We start from the raw sequence: 21,174 nt of genomic DNA, 5'->3' as shown, positions 1-21,174 counted from the left end.
ACGTTCCTCCGGATACATCATCCTATGCACATGAGGTTGCCATAGAGGGGAACAGCCCGTATGAGAGTATACATGATGATATCAGAGAGTTCTCTAGACACGGTGACACCCTCCTCCTTGGTGACTTCAATACACGCACAGGGGACAACCAGGTGGGACTACTTGACTTTGCATCCGATTCCCTCATAGTACCAGAGTTAGATGCAACTGAGCTCGGGATAGTGAGACATTCAGCAGATGCTCCACACGTGACAGGGTATGGGCAGCACCTACTTGTGATGGGAGCAGTACTACATGATCTCATTATATACAATGGTCTTCAGAGATGGCCATCATCCAGTGGACTCACTTGTTTCCCACATGGGGCGGGACAAGCAGAGTGGACTACCTAATGGGCTCCCTTGCCTTCACATCTCAGATTCACGGCTTTGACCAGACAATCACTCATACCTGACATTCTGTATTTCCACTACCAAGCCAGCCACATAGAGAGTCCTCCATGTGCCCACTCGGACCCATGTTCACTTTGACTGGACTCTCGATCCAGTTTACGTGAGTCACTTAGCTCGAGAGCTTCCGACCCTACATGGAGCAGAGGTAGATCTTGCTCAGATTTCAGCCACTTTGGCTTCATTGGTACACGAGGCTGCCATAATATCTTTCCCTACGACTCGACCCCACAGTTACGCTGAAACGCGTTTCAGAGCCCAGCTAGGCCAAAAACGGAGCATATCCTTTTCAGGGTCTAAAATGTTTCAAGACCCTGAAACAGCTGGCTGAAGCGTTTCAGCCAGCCTGAACCGCGTTTCAGAGCTCTGGAACGGGCTGTTTCAGACAACAAAAGCTGCTAGGTCTCCAAAATGATGCGAAATCCGCCGCCAGCCTCGATTTTGGTCTTTTTGCTTTTGATTTTGGCCTCCTTCCACTCCTTCAGCTTCATACTCTCTCCATCCTCAAGGTTTTCCAGCCCTCCTTGAGCCCCATTCACTCCTTTGCTCTCTTTCTCTCTTGCAGGCTGCTTCAGCTCTCCATCATCATCTACTCCCCTCTAGCCCTCCTCCAGCCCTCCTTCAGCCCTCTCTTTCAACCCTTGGCTCTCTTTCCAGCTTCAGCCTCCCTTTCAAGCAGCAAGCTTCCATGGCTTCAAGACACCCTACCCCTTAGTCTCATTCCGAGGTAGAATTCATCCAAGCAGATTTTTGGTGGAGTCAAGTCGATCTCCTGGGTGCCTACAACTCCAAGAAAGGAGGCGCTCGCAAGTTCATGTGCAGACTGTGTGGATTGAAAAGAGGTGGGATTCTTGATAGGGTGAAGGCCCATCTTCTTGGCATCAAGGGAGAGGGGATTACAATATGCAATGAAATCTCCGAGGAAGAGAAAGCAAGGTTGGCACGAGGGGTCGAGGCATTTCCTCCCGCGAAGAAAGGTAGGACTATTGCATCCACTGGTGGAGGAGCTACTTCAGGTGCTCATATGGCTACTGCAAAAAGGAGTCCTCTTCCCTTTGCTCGAATGGGATTAGTTTCAATGTGGCACGGTCTGCTGATTTCAAGCTTTGGGCCCACATACACCCCTCCCACTTTTAATGCATTGAGGGGAAAGCTTCTAGAGGATGAGGTGAAGGCAGTTAATGAGGCCATTCAGCCTGTTAAGGAGAAATGGCATAAGTATGGGGTCACTATGGTAGCAGATGGCTGGAGTGATGTACTTAGTCGATCACTAGAGGGTATTTTGGCATATTGCAGAGGATCTTCTTTGTACATACACTCCATAGAGTGCGGAGTACAACAAAAAACAACAAATGTTGTGGGCAGGTGCAGTGGAGTATGTGGGCCCGTCTAATGTTGTGCAGTTGGTTTCAGATGGTGAAAATACCAATAGGGCTGCAGGTGCATTATTGGGTACCCCTATATTCAATGGAGTTCTTGTGTTGCCCATTGTTTGAATAATCCGTTGAAAGATATTGGCAAATTACCTTGGGTAAAAACTGTAATTGATAATGGAAGAGACATAGTTGGGTTCATTACACGCCATCATTTTCTCTCTCTTTGTATCGCACCTATGCAAGAGCTATTGAGTGTGTAGAGACAAGGTTTGCATACAATTGTATGATGCTTCGCAGACTCATTGAAATGAGACCTGCTCTTAAGCAGGTTGTGGCAAGGCCACAGTGGGATGCATGGCCCACTTCAAAGCAGGCTCTTGGGATATTGGTCTACAATTTGTGCATAGGCAGCGATGACTTTTGGGCTGATGCATCACACTTGTATAACTTGTGTAAGCCGATTGTCTTGTTGCTGAAAAAGGGTGATGGAGACATGCCTTTTATTGGCAAGGTATATGAGGGGATGGATCGTATGATAGAAAATATCAGAGTGTTAAAGAAAGATCCCCGCAGGTTGAAAGAGATGGAGGACTTGGCTGTGACCACGTGGAATCAGTACTACTCTCCCGTTCATGCGGCTACATTTGTGTTGGACCCAGAGTCTCAACACAAGACAATTGCACAACAAAGTGATGCAGAGGTGGTCCGTGGTTGGAACCTCACTCTTCAGAAGATGGTGCAAATGCCAAAGGCTTGCCGGACAGTGAAGGACCAGCTCGCCAATTACCGCAATAAGGAGGGCATATTTGGACGGCCAGCTGCCCAAGTTGATGGAGACATGCCTTTTATTGGCAAGGTATATGAGGGGATGGATCGTATGATAGAAAATATCAGAGTGTTAGAGAAAGATCCCCGCAGGTTGAAAGAAATGGAGGACTTGGCTATGACCAGGTGGAATTAGTACTACTCTCCCATTCATGCGGCTGCATTTGTGTTGGACCCAGAGTTTCAACACAAGACAATTGCAAAACAAAGTGATGCAGAGGTGGTCCGTGGTTGGAACCTCACTCTTCAGAAGATGGTGCAAATGCCAGAGGCTTGCCGGACAGTGAAGGACCAGCTCGCCAATTACCGCAATAAGAAGGGCATATTTGAATGGCTAGATGCCCAGCATGATAGGTGATCTTAACTCATTTAAATTCTTAAATTTTACTATTTAATGATTCATAATTTTCAGATTTCATGAGCTTTGTCATATATCTGAATTTTATGAGCTTTAAAATTTCATATTTCGAGTTGGGTTTGTTACATGGTGGGAGGATTATGGAGCTAATTCCCCACAACTGCAATCGCTTGCCATTCAGATTCTCAGCCAGGGTTGTAGCTTCTCCTCTTGTGAGCGCATGTGGAGCAGCTTTGCCCACATCCATACAAAGAAGAGGAACCGTCTTAAAGCACACAGGGTGAATGATCTTGTCTTTGTTAATGCAAACTTGTGTTTGCTTAACAAGATGACACAGGAGTACACTCATGACAAGTTCATTGGTTTTCATAAGCCCGATGACGCCCTAACTGATGATGAGGAGGAGGGGGAGGACGACGACGACGATGAGGAGATGGCAAAGGAGGAGGAGGAGGAGGAGGAGGAGGAGGGGGACTCTTGAGCAGCTGAGCTATCTAGATTCTAGAATCTACATTCTAGATTTTGATCATATCATTAGTGATGTAGCGGCTGGCCTTAAGGCTTAGAGCCTAGGCTTTTGGGAATCTGAATTTTGTACTTTTGACTCTTGAGTCTTGAGTCTTGACTCTTGACAATGAGACATATATGAATCTTATATTATATTGCCTTTGGCATTTTGTAACTTGTCAATCTTCAGCTTTTCTCATTAATTTCAGAATTGTCATTTATATTTATAATAAGGATTGCTCCACTCCTAAGTTAACTTCTAAGTTCTAAGTTCTAAGTTCTAAGTTCTAATTTGTAACTTGTTCTAAGTTCTAACTTCTAACTTCTAAGTGACATTGTGCCATGTGGTAAGCATTATGCACTATATTTTAAGTTACAAGTAGGCTGTAGGTTGTAGCATTCTAAATGTGTGTGATCTCATCTCAAAACCCCCTTTTCTAACCCCCCCCCTTGTTGACGTGGCATTTCCCCATTTCAGCCCTCCCAGAAATCCCGAAACGTTTCCGTTCCCTGTTTTCGTTTCCCCTAACTGTGCGAGTCAACCCACACATGCCCTGGCTGGAAGATGCCTCAGGACCCTTGGTACGATGATGAATGTAAAAAGATGAGAGCTCACCTCACATGCGAGCAAGCCCTAGGAAACCTGATCTCATCTGAGGCGCATCGCATCTCACGTCGGATGACACGACGTAAGAAGAGGACTTTTCTCACTCTCAGGATTGATGAAAGCAAGAAAGAAAGAAAGTTTATTAAAGTCTTTGGAAGACCGATGGGTCTATGAGACTGTGAAAATCCTGATACAACGAGCTGTGGTAGTGGAGCTACTAAACGAGCATCCATACCAATGCAAAATGCAAAATGCAAAAAAAAGCAAAAATGCAGAATGGCAGTACTAAGTCCTAAGTACAACATAGTCATTTCGATGGTCGACTATATATCAATCTTAGCATCATCATCAATATCATCATCATCCCCAGCAGTAGTAAGATATCAGGATGGATGAGGCAGTGGAGGCATGAAGTCGGCAATAGAGTGCTGTCGGCCACACAGAGGTGCAGACGTCTCGTGGTCGTAGCTCTGCGTCTAACTAGGGGTACTGTGACCCCCGTCAGTCGAGCTCCGACTCTAAACAAGGAGGGGATGTCTCCAAGTGTGACCTCTGTGTCGATCTTCTGTCTGAGCTATCGGGTCACGGGCATGTCGAGGCCTCGTCTTGTTGGGATCCATGTGATCTAGCTGAAAGAACTCCGTGATAGAGCTCTGAGAGGGATCAACCGAGGAAGAAGTTTGCTTCTGTCTCCGTGCTCAGAGTATCCTCTCACTGTGTCTAAGTGCCTCATGAATGAAACCTGCCAAACACAGCTGGTCTGGGTAGGAGAGGAAATGGGCTAAAATCCCATAACTATCTCTGAAGAGGCAGTGGAAACGTCCTCGGATCTCATAGTACACAGGACACCTGAAGATGAAATGCTTCTCTGTCTCAACCTCCTGTATGTCACATAGTGTGCATATGCGCCGCTCCCTGGGTAGTCGCTCTGCTCTGCCGCTCTCGATGCGAAGTCTGTGTGAAAAGACCCGGAACTGCCCAAGAGAGATCCTCATCGAGTGGGGTAGGTGAATCTGTGTGTATCCTGATGGGTCAATGAAACCCTCTCCTGTGATATGTAAGAAGTGATCTCTGTAGAAGCTAAGCTTCACTGGAAGTTCACTCGGTTCCAACCAGGTCCGAAAAGTGTGTAGCTGTAGTAGATCCTCACGGATAACCTAGTTGACCTCGTGTGATAAGAGGGGAGAGAACGGAGCATCCATGCTATACTGGAAGGGAGGTAGTCTATCCATGTGGAGCCCCAGTCGCTCAAACCATCTCTCTGTACGTGCATACTGGCACCTCTGATCTCCTCCTGCTGCAAGTGCCATAGAAGAGGATAGAGCTATCCATGATAGCCTGCTACGCCCCGAGGTATAATCCCCATATTCCCTAACTCGGTACAGATATGTGATGACCTGAAATGCAGCATCTAGCTGTAAAGGGGGTGACCCAAACTCAGCCTGAATGATCTGGTGAGGAACGGATGACTTACCACGAATCATCTGTGATAGCATGAGAACCTGTAGCTGCTCCACACGGGCCCACTCTGTATCCGACAAGTCTGGCCCCCAACAAGGGCTGCCGTACATCCCCGCTGGGCGAGCCAAGGAGTCAAAAAGCAACCCCTTGGTGTGTGGATCCTAAAAGTGTGAGCGGAAGCACTGCCTCTCTAGCCTGGCCAATGAGGCATACCCTCTACTCAAGCGTGCCTGCATCGTGGGTCTCATAGTGAAGCTCGATCCGGAGAAGATAACCCCAAGATAAGTGTATGATGAAACTATCTCAACAGATGACCCCGCAAATGTGAACTGCTCCTGACGCATGATGGCTCGAGATGTATTGAAGATCATGACCTTGGTTTTACCCAAATTGACCTTCAAATCATGAGACTCACAAAAGGATTGTAGTGCGTCTAGGTGTCTCTGAAGCCCCTCTGCTGAGGAAGACAAGAGAGCCACATCATCTACATAGAGTAAAGTCTGGATCAGCGTGCCCACAAGAGAGCAACCTACACCCCCTTGTGTCTGCATCCCTGTCTCAAGCTCATTAATGTAGAGACCAAACAAGGTAGGCGACAAAGGACACCCTTGTTTGACCCCGATGGTACTCATGATCTCGTCTGTCCACCCGGATCCTATCCGAACTCTTCCAAAAACTCTCTCGTAAAGTGCCATGACAGCCCAAATGATCTCCTGGTCATAACCCAAGTCCTGTAGGCGCCGTATGAGGCGGGCTCTCAGGACTGTGTCAAATGCCTTGCGAAAATCCAAAAAGCAACAATAAATCCTCTGCTTCCGTGACCTCGCCTCTTGATGATACATCTGAGCATCAGAATGTGGTCCATGGTTCCATGATCACGCCGGATTCCGGCCTGTCTTGCTGCTCTGAGGTGGTGGGATCCTTTCAAGGGGGAGACCCGACTATCGGCTGAGATTACTTGTCAGTTGATCACTGCTCAGAACGTGAGGAATGCCCTCGTCCGTCCGCATAACCGGAGAGCACCAGACCATGAGGGGCTACATACAGAGCACTTCACACATGGACAGGAGGTCTTGGCCCCGGTTCTAGCGCATCTATTCAACCATGCAGTATGACACGGTTTCCCACCTACTTGGAGCAATACCACCATTGTACCGATACATAATGTGGAGGACTCCATGGGTACTGGGAACTACCGCACACTCATGACTGGCCACACTCTGGCTAAGATTTATGGATTGGTACTAGAGAGGGCGATCAATAGCCATACAAGGGGCCATGGATAGTGGGCTCTTGGGTAGGCAGGCTTTCCGAGATAGCACTCCACACTGGACCACATTTTTACCTTGAGAGCCATCATCGAGGAGGCAAAGTCGAGGCGCCAAAATGCCTACACTTGCTTAGTGGACTTTCGGAAGGCTTTTGACATAGTCCCTCGCTCTCCCCTGATCAGGCAACTACAGGAGATGCATTTCCCAGAGGTCATAATCTAGGGAGTGATGAGTTTATATGAGTTTGTCAGAGGGCAAGTCCGTGCTCCTGGGGGCCTATCAGACTGGGTTGAGAGCACCATAGGGATGAAGCAGGGCTGCCCCCTCTCACCAACTCTCTTCAGGCTATACATTGATGAGATCACATCCTTTGTTGATCGCCTAAAAGGAGAGGGCTCCCTATTGGCTGATTTGATGGTACAAATACTACTATATGGAGACGACATAGTCCTCATTTCGTCCTCAGCGGAGGGATAGCAGAAACACTTGTAGGCCCTGGGGATGTTCTGCGAGAGAGGGACCTGGCAATCAATCTTGGAAAAACCAAGCTTATGATCTTCAACACATCCCAAGTAGTGCTTCATCGACATCGACATCGATGTCAACCTAGTTTCACTTACCGAGGGGAGCCAATGGAGATAGTGCAAGCCCTACACGTACCTAGGGGTAGTATTCACGGGACCAGTCTTCACAATGACCCATGCCGCCAGAGCACGACTCACATGAGGGAAGGGTGCCGTAGCCCGATTAGAGAGAGAGAGTGTTTCCAGGCGCATTTCCAGCATCCACTATCGAAGGGCTGGCTTTTTTACACTCTCGTGAGACCGACTGCCATGTATGCAGCACCTTTTTGGGGGAGTGACCTTTCAGCTACTGACTGGAGGGGATTTGAGAGGCTACAAGTGATCATGAGATCTAGGATGATTCGAAGTAAGACTTCAGTTCCCCATCAGATCATACAAGCAAAGTTCGCTATGACAGCTCTCCAGGTGGACGCCCTCTTCCAGACCGTGACTTTTCTCCACAGAGCTTGGGCCCTACCCCAGTGGAGATTATCGAGACTTGCATTGGAGTCATCCCGACCACTGGCAGAGAGAGCCAATGATACAGCATGGCATGCGTGAGTGTCCACATGGTTTGATAGCCTTTGATACAGCATGGTATGCACGGGTGTCCACATGGTTTGATAGCCACAGTATCCCGATGGATAGGCTACCCCCCTTTCAGTACAGCATGGATGCACCACCAGAGCGCATTCCACATGATGAGATTAACCGTATCATACGGTTAGACCTTCTCCAACTCCACACCCTCGGGCTTGGGGGGGGATCAAGAGTTCCCCACCAAGACCCTGTTCTATCATGCCCACTTTCTGAGGATATCGGAGCATGGTCTCATCATTAGGCCCGAGTAACTCAAGGATAGAAGAGTCTCACACGCCTTGCAGATTGCTATCAAGCATATACAAGTCTCGTCCCACCAGTTGTGGATTGAGGCAAGGAGAGCGGCCAGCATACCTAGAGTGCAGCGGGTTTGTAGACTATGCACGATGGCAGAGGTTGAGACAGAGGAGCATTTTCTATGTGTCTGTCCAGCCTACTATGAGATCCAAGGGCGATACCACTGTCTCTTTCAGGAGGGGCCCGACTTCGGACCAACACGGCTGATTCATTTTCCTGACTAGGTTTGCATTGGGCTCTACTTGATTGAGATGCTAAAATGATCGGTGTGGGATTGACGGCTTACTACAGATTATAAGTGACAATAAGAGAACCTAAAGCCTCTTCACTTTGAAGGAAACATGGTGTGTGTGATAGAGAAAGAAAGAAAGAAAGAAAGGTGTATTAACGTCTTCATGAGACCTCGTGGGTCTATGAGACAAGGTGCAAAATATATGTAACCCATACAAGCCACTGTGGACTGAAGCAAAGGGCTCACTAAGGCCCTTGTGGAGTGCTAAGTGCTAAAAATGCAAAAAGCAAGTACAAAATAGTAGGAAAAGAGCAATCAAGTACTACTCAAAACCAGAGCTCCAAGTGCAAGTGCAGGTTGTATATAACCTGGCTCCCTGATGGCCCTCTAATGTTATGTAAAGAGCTCACGTATCTGTGTCTACTAGGCTGTCCCCCGCGGTGGCGGGGTCACGCTCTACTCGATCTTTGTATCCTATGGGCTACATCGAGAGTAACGCCTCGTCTCTGGCGGTCCCCTCTGAGGAGGGCTGAGATAGGTCGTACCTCAATCGTGCGTGCTTTGGTCACCCCACGTGCCGTGTGTGGTCTTTGCGTCTCTCGTCCAGCCACATCCTGGTGAGGGGTCTCACTGCTGATCCATAGTGCTCTCATCTCCTGTAGCTCCTCCCTCTCGATCTCATGTGGTGCTGGCTCGGATGCGTAAAAATCAGTGACACGTCTACGCTCAGTCTAGCTCGGTGTCGTGAGGCATCAACTGTAGCTGATCTCTGGCCTGCCGCACAAGGGAATCTCTTTGATTAATATTAAAATTGATGACGTTAGTTGCTAATTGAGCTCCTTCGTCCCACTATGGTTTTTGTTTACTAAGCTCTTTTACTTCGTTGCCTCTATTGAGTGTGTTCGTGAGCTTATTAAAGAAAGTTTTGGTGTTTTCTTTGTCTCTATGACAATGTTTCACAATTTTTTCCATTGTCAAGAATAACACTTGGTGACTTGCAGATCTTCCACGTGAAACGATAGAGGGGAAGAAAGAAAGGAAGTTAAATAAAGGCTTCAAAAGACCGAGGGTCTATGAAACTGAAAAAGCCATAAATGAGCTGAATGGGTGGAGCCTCTAAGTGGGCATCGGCACCCAAGACAAATACAACATAAACATAAACACTAAGAAAAGTTTTGAGCTCATGGACACGATAGGAACTACAATGTGGCGTCTTTGTGGTGGGCCTCTCTATGCTGTCTGGAGAACCAAGTCCACGTTCACGGTAGAGAATTGATAAGAGGGTCTCGACAGAGAGAGGCTCCAATGATGTACGGGGCTGACCCGTGCTACAACGCCAAGGTTGGTCAATATGTGTTGTCTACAATGGTCTCCTAGGCATGTCCTTGTGTCGGAGAAGTGTCGCTATCACACCTATCAGCCGTGCCTCTGTCTGGTGAACACAGAGAGGAGCCCCTATCTATGCATCGCCACATTGATGGGTCTCTTGTATCTCTCACTCCGAGCCTCGGCTATGCCGTCTCGCTAGGGCTTACTAGTCCATGCTATCTGGCTAGAAAAGCTCACTGATCACACTCTGGGTGGGGTCTGGCTGAGTGCCTTGATCTCGTCTATGTACCTTGAGCAATGGGTCATTGTGTCGTCTAGCCTAATGAATGAAAGTCACCAAACGTCTCATTTCTTCCTTCATGGCATCCTTTCAATGCACATTCTTATTTTCTTGAGTGAAATGATGCAACCCAACTCATGGGGTCATCATTACCGGGCAGCATTTGCGCTCTTCTTTGGTGGCATGAAATTTTGCTGGTTGACTCCTATTGCCCTCAAGAATGTCCTACAGTTTAGCATCCTCCATTTTTCACATAACCTTTGGCCAATATATTTTTTGGAGAAAGTGTGAGAAAGTGAAATGAATTGCACATAAGGAGAGAACACATAATGTTGGAGAAAGTGTGAGAAGCTGAAATGAATTGCACATAACTCTAAAATACAAAGAATTGGTGGATTTTGTAGGAAACCCTAAACTCTAGAACTAGACTAAGTCCTAGAGCGATAACATCATTATTGCACCATCCTCTGAAGGACTCTAGACTCCTTCGTTGAATTGGGTCAAATTCATGATCTGAATTCATTTACAACCCATAAGGGAATTATCCTAATCATAGTGAGCATAAGCCCAACAATCACCCATAATACTCTGATTTGATTCTTAGAGAATGCAACCCTATGAAGGAACAAGTGATCTTGTATACCAAAGAGATGTCTGCATAGGAATATTTTCTCATTGGTAGAGTCTTGGTAGATACATATGTTGGATTGTCCTTGGTAGAACAATAGATCATCTAGACCTGTTAACTTTCCACCTTCTCACAACGAGAAGATAAGGAAGGTTGAAACTCTTTTGAGGAAGGAGTTTGACATGACTAACCTTGGACCTCTCCACTATTCTCTTGGCATTGCCATATCACAAAAGCAAGAAAAGATTTTCATCTCCCAAGAGTATTGCCTGGAGATCACAGTTACGCTGAAACGCGTTTCAGAGCCCAACCAGGCTTGAAACGCCGTTTCAAAGAAGCCCTGTTTCCTGAAATGCGTTTTAGGGTTTGAAACGTTTCAGGACCCTGAAACGGCTGGCTGAAACGTTTCAGCCAGTCTGAAATGGGTTTCAGAGCCCTGAAACGTGCTGTTTCAGACAACACAGGTTGCTAGGTCTCCAAAATCACGCGAAATCCGCCGCCAGCCCCGTTTTTTGTCTTTTTGCTTTCGATTTTGGCCTCCTTCCACTCCTTCAGCCTCATACTCTCTCCATCCTCAAGGTTTTCCAGCCCTCCTTCAGCCCCATTCACTCCTTTCCTCTCCTTTCTCTCCTGCAGCCTGCTTCAGCCCTCCATCATCATCTACTCCCCTCCCTTGCTGATGTGGCGTTTCCCCGTTTCAGCCCTCCCAAAAATCCCAAAACGTTTCCGTTTCCGTTCCCCGCTTCCCCGTTTCCGTTTCCCCTAACTATGCTGGAGATATTGACGCAGTTCCAGATCAACGATTATAAGGAGGTAAATCAATCCTATGAAAGTCAGGGCTAGGCTGAGCAAAGAACATATGACTTAGTTGGTAGATACGACGAGATGTTGACAATGGTTTGAAAGTCTATTTCGACTAACCAATACTCGACCTGACATCGCTTTCTCAGTCGAACTGCTATGCCAATTCACTTCAAAGCCAAGGGAGACTCACTAGAAGGCGTGCTTGTAGAGCCAACGATGTCTAAAGGGTAACAAAGGCTATAGGATCCATGTCCTAAAAGAAAAAAACTTCCGTGGGTATTGTAATTTAGATTGGGCCGCAGCTAGGGACACCCGAGGTCCTAGTTTTGGATATTGTTTCTTGATGGGATGAAGAGCCATTTCGTGGCTCAACAAAAACCAACCTATATTCACTCTATCATCCATGGAGGTGGAGTATAGAGTAGCTTGCATGGCATCATGGGAATCCTTATGGCACGGATGGATCATAGAGGACAAGGATATCTTTCAAAAATTGAAATGAAATGGAAAACCTGTATTACAGTAGTCCGTGTGAGACCTGTCTGTTGGAATACTGAAAGGAAAGAGTAGAGTGGACACAAAATCAGAATACTTGCTTATAGAATGAAGAAGAAAGAGGTCCTTAAGTAGGCACCTCATACAAGGTCACTGACATCACTGATGACCTCAAAGCTCCTCAATCATCTCCTCAATCTGCTCCTAGATTCACTCAATCATCCTATGTGGCTTTTCCACCACCTAACTGTGCTTGTGGGCACCTAACTGTGCCTCTAGCACTCACACATAGAAACATAAGGTGTGCCTGAGGCATACACCTTGAGATATCCCAACAAACCCGCCCTCAAGGAAATGCCTCAGGCTATGTCAAGGATACATCTAGTCTCATAGTTTCTCATGCCATCTCATGGTGGTCAAGGATAAATCTATGGCTAGGTTCTCATGCTAGCAAGGGTTCCCTTGGGTGTAAGGTAAACAGAAAGGGATACAAACAGACCTTCCAATGGTTATCTCCCTTGCATGTACATGCACACAATGTCTGCAAGAGGTACCATGGAACAAAACATACACATGGCCTACATCATAAGGTGACCAGAGGTGTTTACAAAACACACACAACACAATAGTTTATTTTCATTCATTTTGGAGGACTATCCAGGCTGAGTACCTTGACATAAAAAGAAAAGAGATCTGGAGCATACATAGAGATGAGTTTAAAATGCATAATCTTCAAAGGATGCCTCATCTTGTGGAGGCAAATCAACTGAAAGTAGATTTGCATTTTCTGTCTTTGAAGTTGCTTCCTTTTTGGCAACCATTGTTTTGGCAATCTTCAACAAGGAAGTCAGATTGGCATTTTCATCCTTTGTAGCATAACAAGACATTGCTTTATGTTTTGGCTTTTCACATATTTTGCATAAGCAAGCCATGAGAGGGTCTAACCCAGATATTGGGCAGTGTCTTCTCTCTTACAGGGCTTAGAATAACAACTGAAATGCTTCAAAATATAAGCATTTAATGTAGCAAAGTCTTGTGACCAAATTTCAAACAATGATGCTTCTTCTTACATGCTTCATAGAAGTGGGTGAAATAAACACTTTCCAATCAAAACCAGGTCTAGCAAGTCAAAACAAAACTGAAGCAACACTTGTAGTGAAGTTATTGAAAACTTCAAAAGACCAGAAATGCTAGAGTAGCATTTTATGTAGCATCATCTTCAAAACTTGTCCAAAACTGTCAAAAATGAAAAGCTGAACTTGGAGGGCTTGTAGCTCACTCTTCAAAGCAAAGAAAAGAGGGCTTTCTGAAGCAAAAGAAAGCTCATATACCAGAGAAGGTCCAGCACAGAGGTTGGACGAAATGGTGCGCACTTTTGCCCGGGAGAGTTGCTACAGGCTGAAACTGAGTTTTGACGATTTCTCCCTCGTTACTGAACCAAATGACTTGAAAAATGGCTCAAAATCTTCGTCTTGAGGTCGCCCATCTACTCCTAAGAGGGCTCAGGCAATGGCGGAGCAGGCAGGGAGTATTGAGCAACAGAAGAAATTCGCTGTTTGGAGAATGGCAGCCACCACAGACGTTTTTTCTTCAATTGCTTGCAGGTGGAAGTTCGCCCATACTAGAGGAGTTTCCAGCTCAGAGGGTTTGGGCAATGGTCGTTTGTAGATGGAGAACCAAGCTCTCAAAGATTTTGGGAAGAAAGAGGAAAATGGAGAAGAAGAAGATGAAGAAGAAGATGATGATGTGGCAGAAATGGGCTCAAGGGGGATCAAATGGCTCTGATACCATGTTGGAATACTGAAAGGAAAGAGTAGAGTGGACACAAAATCAGAATACTTGCTTATAGAATGAAGAAGAAAGAGGTCCTTAAGTAGGCACCTCATACAAGGTCACTGACATCACTGATGACCTCAAAGCTCCTCAATCATCTCCTCAATCTGCTCCTAGATTCACTCAATCATCCTATGTGGCTTTTCCACCACCTAACTGTGCTTGTGGGCACCTAACTGTGCCTCTAGCACTCACACATAGAAACATAAGGTGTGCCTGAGGCATACACCTTGAGATATCCCAACACTGTCAAGATCTATGGGACTAGGAATGTATCCGCACAAATATAAAGTCCAAGAGTTCTACGCACAACTGAACTAGACAAAGAAAACAAAGCAATCTGCAGCCTGAGCAAGCAAGCTTACCCAAAGTCAGTTTAAAGCTATTGGCATAATAGAAAATGTTACAAACATATAGTGCTAAAATGAGAAACCAAACTAGTACAAAAAACTAAAGTAACAAATGAGGACATTGGGCAAAGATGATTCTACAAGGGGTCGCAAAGTTATCCCCCACTGGCTTTATCAGCAATGCTCACTCTTAGAAACTAGGAGTGTTGTCCTGTGAACTGCCATGTGAATCAAAATAGCTTAACCATGTCGTTGGAAGGGAGAGAAAGGTCATCTGCATACCAAATGCCAATCTAATCTCCAAGTATCGTTGACACTGCAAATTATAGTGATGCTCATCCTCAACCAAACTATCATTGCAGATTGTATATGTCCTCTCTTGCCTAGGAGTGTCTGTCCATCTACCTATCTCTATCATGGGAGTGGACTAATCTAATGTCCAAGTATCATTGACACTACCAAATAGCGGTGCTCATCCTCAACCAAACTGTCATTGCAAATCGTGCATGTCCTCTCTTGCCTAGGGGTGTCCATCCATCTCCCTATCTCTATCTCCACATCATGGGTATATCCTAAATACTAGGTGCTCACTAGACAAAAGTAAGGGAACATTGATCGCATACTATGATATTGGTGGGGGGCATAAGGTTTATCCGTGAATTTGTGCATTAAATTTCTTATCACCTTTAGCCTACACCATGCCAAATTGTATGACGTATTGCTAGTGGTATTTGGATTGTGAAACTTCAAAATTGTAAGGGCCATGATGGACCTTGATTACTTGATACAAACAATGCTAATGCTAGTGCATGGGGATACCAGTGGAAGGAGATAGTTTGGGCTGTTATGGCAGTTTACAAGAGGGTTTCCGGCAGAGTCCGGACGGGGGGTGGATGGACGGATCACATCATGAGCACCATTGGGGTCACACAAGTCTGTCCACCTTCACTGACCTTGTTTGGCCTTTATATAGACGAGCTTGAGTCTTTTCTAAGGACCCTAGGAGGAGCTGGTTGCTCTCTAGCCGGCTACTTGCTCCAAATTTTATTGTATGCTGATGATGTGGTACTCTTAACCTTGTCCGATGAGGGGGTCCAGAGAAATCTAGATGCACTACTGGCTTTTTGCGAGTCCCATGACTTGAAGGTCAACCTGGGTAAAATCAAGGTTATAATCTTCAACACCACGGAGCAGCTGCACACAGAGAGAAATTTACGTTTGGCGGGGGACCAGTTGAGATTCTCTTGTCATACATTTACCTAAGGGTTCTGTTTCTGGACCTATCTTCACCGGCAATGCAGACCCGGCTAAGTAGAGGATACGCCTCCCTTGCTCGACTAGAGAGACAGTGCTTCTAGTCACATTTTCAAGACCCACTTACCAAGGTTCTTCTTTTCGACTCCTTGATCCGACCTGCGGGCAGGTATGGCAGCACTTTCTAGGGGCAAGACCTATCCAACACAGAGTGGACTCGAGTGGAGAGATTACATGTTCTCTTGTTACCACGGACGGTTCGTAGCAAGCCATCTATTCCTCATTAGATCATTCAAGTTGAGTTCGGGGCATCTCCATTGCAGTTAGATGTGGCATTCCATACTATCACTTATCTATACCATGTGCAAGCTTATGGCTCCTGTACTGCAGGACGACGCAAGCTACCTTGGTTGGCGTTAGCATCTTCTATGGCATTAGCAACTCACGGTGATCAAATGATAGAGATGCTGGTACGCGCACACATGCATATGGTTTGAGAGATTGGGTTTACATATCAACAAGCTGCCACCCTTTCAGTACAGCATTGATGCTCTGTTTGTCCCGTTTCGGGGCAACCCGATCAACCAAGAGGATCTCTTACCATTACAGACACTCAGGACTTGGTTGGCACAAATAGAGCTTCCAATGAAGCTCAATTTCTATCGGGACCACTGCTTGCACATCTCAGAGCGGGCTTCGTTCCCACCAGGGTACACCCAGATCCACCTACCACACTCACTCACGATTGCCATTGGACAATTCCGCGTGTCATCGCGCACACTCCGTATAGAGAGCGGGCGAACAGATGGGATCCCCAATCGGATTCGTATCTACACATTATGTGAGCATTATGTGAGCGGCACGAGGTGAAATCAGAGCAGAACTTTGTCTTCTGTTGCCCAGTCTACTATGAGATCTATGGACAATACCACTGCCTTTTCAGAGACGGATTTGAGGGCCTCTCCACACTCCTCTCATACTCAGATCAGAGATGCCTAGCCGCTTTCATCCACAAGGCGGTCTGACATAGAGAGTGTCTCATCAGATCACATCCCAATGTATGATCACACAGTTCTTTCAGTCAGAGCATGTTGCCCCCTCAGCCACAGATAGCCGGAGAGGCAGAGACCCCGAGATTGAGATGCGGTACACTCCACAGAGGACAGACGCAAAGATCACACTCACCGACATTTCTTCTATTTTCAAATCTCCGGTACGGTCGACCAGGGTTATTGTGGTGCTTGTCAGGCGTCGGGTAGCTGCCAGGAGGGCACGACGGACTACTCATCCAAATAGTAGATAGCGATCTATCATGGGCTTCTTACCTACACTGCATAGTCCGTCAACAGACATTTTTATGCACTGTATCGTATTGTATTGGATCAGACTGCATCTTCCATAGAGATGATGATACCAGGGATGTATATGATTATGGTGACATGTATGATGTTATCATTGACTATGTCTACACAGTTTTCTCTAGCATGGTTCAGAATGCTTGCTTAGTAGCTCCACCCTTTTGCTCATTGTATAAGGTTTTCTATCAATCTCATAGACCCATCGGTTTGTAGCAGACTTTAATAAACTTTCTTTCTTTCTCTCTCATAACTCCATCTGCCCCTAACAATCAAAGTTGCATCATGCTCATTGGACACATGGGTGTAGGCCCACATTGAGTTATTGAGAGGGGTGTCAGAGATCACTGTCCCACCTATGAGCCTCCATATGAGCCATACAAGGGGTCAATAGATCTAGGGATGTGGGTGGGCAAAGGGCATCAGATCAGCAGCAGATCTCATCTGAGGCTCTCTGCAGTAGATTAGGAATGCAGACAGCAGCCGTATCTATAAGTTTTTTGGTGCAAGCATAGGTCAGGTGCATGTGCACCTAACAAGCCAATTTTTTGGTCACCCAACCGTAGGAAACAGGTCAGGAGACCTGTCAAGTCAACCAACCAGTAGATCGGCTGGGTTGGGTCAATTCAGGGGTCTGGGGTCATCACATGCCCAGGTCAGCTATATCCGGTTGGCCTGTTCTAGGGCTTTCTTGGTTGAACATAAGCCCCTCCTTGCCTTATATAAAGGCCCATAGGCTAGGTCTTTGGAAAATCCCACTTAAAGCCCTCATTGTTGAGGCATGCAAAGTCCATACTTCAGCATCAGTCCGCACTTCTATTCTCAGTCTCTTGACAGCCATCCTTGGCTGTTCTTTGTACTGTTGTACCTTCTGCACATCTACTGTTTCATAGGTTCGTTGTTCCTTTCCGCTGCGTACAGGTGCTACAGCAAGCACTTCAATCTACAACAAGGTCATGGGTGTCACTGGTCTTTATCAATGGCATTTTAGAGATGGTTATAGTAACAGCTTGTTATAAAGAATGCGCTTTGTAGCTTGACCCACCCTATGATTTCATTTGTACTTGTTCAGATTACTTGTTTACTCAAAAGTAGTATTCTTCCGATAACAAACACAATGAGAAATCACGGCAACTGACTTACCATATAAAGATCTGAAACAGCCCTAATGGCAAAAAGAACTGTACTGTCAGCCAATTTCAATGCTTCTGCTAGTGTGACTCTTTCCCTTCTGAACAATGCATCATGCTGAAAAACTGTTGCAAGTAAATGTTCAGTCATTTTAAAATTAGTATGAGCGTGTGCTGAATTCAATCTTCACAAGAGGTCAAAGTCATTCTATACATGCTTGCTATCCTCTTGAAATAAAAGAAGGGCAAATAATAGATTGTAAAACAAATGAAGGGAGAATACATATATACTATTGGCATCCTACATGGCATTAACCATGCAGAGAGTAGAGTTACCCGTGTACAAGCTGATGATGTAAATGAGTGAAAATTGACTATGTGGAACTATTATTATGGAATTTGGCATTGATTTGGACCATGGGTATTGTTAATCAATCAATTGCTAGTTCCTTACGTATTTATTTGAGTCCAAATATTTAAGACTGCTACACACACACCCATTAATTTAGCTTAATAATTTTTCTTGTTCACACACACACACACACATTTCCCATTTCTCTTACTTACATGCACTCATGGTATGTGCACACACTTCCTCACCTTTACTAACAACCCCCCCCAAAACATATATTTACCTTAGGCCTTTTATCTTCTTTAATTTATTGAGTAATGGTGCACCTTTTTCTCTAATTTAATTGATATGGCTAAACATCCATATTTAAAGCTTTTTTTTAAAAAAAATAAATATGAGCCTACCCCCCTTCTCTCCTTGGAAAAAATTATTAGCACTACTTCCTTCCCCTCCCACACTCTTGTCAAATTTTTAAGTTTGTTTATGTTGGAATCTTACCCCCACTCTTGTCAAATTTTACACAAATGTCCCCCCCATTCTTCCCTCCCCCTTTTATTTATTTTCTTATGCTTTACCATTTTATGCTAAGATGATGTATTAGCGTGAATTATTTATCGGTATGAGCATTATATGCTTTATGGGTTTGAGCAGTATATTCATTAATTTTCAACAAGGAATTTTGGAAAGCATCATTTCTATACCTCCTTCCCTTCTTATATGCTTATTACCCTTCATAATTTTCTTTTAGGAATCACATTTCTCCCCCTAACTTAACCCCCTTTACTTCCACCTACCACTTGCTCCGTTACCCACCGCCCCCCACTACCACTGCTAACCAGCTGTGTGCCGTGAGACTTTATTTTATTATCTTCAACACTCGACTACATTGTGACCCCTATTCTTCATGCATTTTCTCCTCCTTTCTTCTTGCTAGTCTCATAAACCTGCTAGGTCCTTCGTTCTTGCCGACTTGCCTTTCCATAGGATTCTCTTGTTGACATGGCACCTCTTCAAACATGGCTTTACTATAACTAGACACACAAACACACTTATAAATCCTATAACTATAGACCCCCCACTGCCCTTTCTTTCTCTCTCCTCTCATGCACATCCTCTTTTTCACGGCACGTATAACCGCACCTATAACGACCCTGACTTCTTCCCCACTACCACCTTCCTTATATTTGCAACTAATGTGATTCCCCTTCCCTCTCCGACTTACATTGTTGTTGGCTTGACCTCCTCTAACAGCATTGCGTCATACTCTCGCGCTTCTTGCTATTTTGTTCACACCTCGTAGCTTGGTGTCGATTCTCTCTTAGATACATTTTCCCTCGTGTTGTTCACGTTAATCTAGTCTCGCCTTGAACAAATGCTTTTAAATCTTTAAAATAATTGTGTCATATGGTTGGGATTTGAAAGTAGAGGGTAAGAGAGAAAGAACTGCCATGTGCATGTAAGCAGTGCTAGCTCTTGCACTAGCGTGTGTGAAATACCGACTTTCACGTACAGAGCATGATGTCGCGAAAGATCATAGTGCAGATAGATACTTACTCGAGAAAGAGCGAGATGTGGGAAAAGGCAATTTGCCATCCCACACCTAGGTCCATAGGAATATTACCACGTCTATAACCATCCAATTATGTTGGGAGGGGGCAAGACGATTGGATGGTTGCTCCGTCTCGAGGTCTAGTGCACTTACTGAGCACTGGTGGAATAAGAGTGAGTGAAATTATTGTTCCATGCAAAACATATTGTCAAATAAAATTGATCAAGGCTGGACAAATGTTTTTGATACGTGGCAATTGATAATTTTGCTTCTGAAACTTTTGCACATTATTGATCCATTAGTATGTGCATATAGACGTGAACATGGCTCCAGAGAAACGAGGCCAAAATCCTACAAAAGCCCATGATTATGTTACGCTCGTAACTGCCACAAAGTGGAGATGTAACATTTGCCACAAAGAGTACACGGGTTCAAGTACTCGTATGCACAAACATTTCCTAGGCGATCCTCAAAGACAGATTGGAAAGTGCAAGGGTCTGGGAGTGAGAAGGGTGGTGGCCATTTTGGGTGATTAGATATCCGCAAGTGCAGACACGATTGTGGATGACATAGTCGCATGCCACCAGTCTCAACTTGTAATTGAAGAAAGAACCATGGGTCTTGAAACCCCGGGTGAGCAATCGGCAACTATGGAAAGTTGTTCACAAAGTGCAGCCGCACAGAGTAGTGGCACAGGATCCCTTGCACAGTCAGCAAGTTGCTCGAACATACATATGGAAAGAGGACATTGCAGTAATGTGCCTCGTCGGAATGCCTGTGTACGTGTGCAGCAACAATCCTTGGAAGCTTCCTTCAAAGCACAACATATCGAGAAGGCGCAACAAGATGTGTTTGAAGCTATTTGTCACATGGGATATCCGTTGAGCATGGTGCAAAGCCCACATTGGAAAAAAGCCATGGCCTTTGTCGCTAAAGCTGGCCCAGGTTTCACAATGCCTAGTTATGATGCTGTCCGTAACAGCATGTTGGTCAGAGGCAGAGTCTGTGCCCCATGTGGTCTATCGGATTGGGTCGAGAGCACGATTCGGGTGAAGCACGGTTTCCCCTTCTCACTGACTCTCTTCGAACTTTATATTGATATGATCACATCCTTCATAGATCGCCTAGGGGGCAAGGAATCATTACTGGACGACCTTATGATATAGATATTGCTATACGATGATGACACAGTCCTTATATCATCCTCAGCGAAAGGGCTGTAGAGACATAGGGAGGCCTTAGAGGTGTTTTGTAGAGAGAGAGATCTGA

At 45.5% G+C, this 21,174-nt stretch overlaps 1 protein-coding gene across 3 annotated transcripts in view; it reads right to left on the bottom strand.

The window, feature by feature from the left end:
* The window catches only part of LOC147881325 (protein ACCUMULATION AND REPLICATION OF CHLOROPLASTS 3, chloroplastic-like), a 177,545-nt gene that overhangs the window by 36,772 nt on the left and 119,599 nt on the right, over nucleotides 1-21,174 (bottom strand). For all 3 annotated transcript variants that reach the window (XM_087370128.1, XM_087370129.1, XM_087370130.1), the window contains exon 6: nucleotides 18,018-18,130. In XM_087370128.1, the coding sequence (XP_087226254.1) occupies nucleotides 18,018-18,130 (113 nt within the window). The remainder of the gene's footprint in view (nucleotides 1-18,017; nucleotides 18,131-21,174) is intronic.

The sequence above is a fragment of the Dipteris shenzhenensis genome, chromosome 31 (genome assembly GCF_047967505.1).
Source record: "Dipteris shenzhenensis isolate YYH24624 ecotype China chromosome 31, Dip_SZ_1.0, whole genome shotgun sequence".
NCBI lineage: Eukaryota > Viridiplantae > Streptophyta > Polypodiopsida > Gleicheniales > Dipteridaceae > Dipteris > Dipteris shenzhenensis.
The sequence above is the reverse complement of the archived record's forward strand: the minus strand, read 5'-3'. Positions and strand labels throughout refer to the sequence as shown.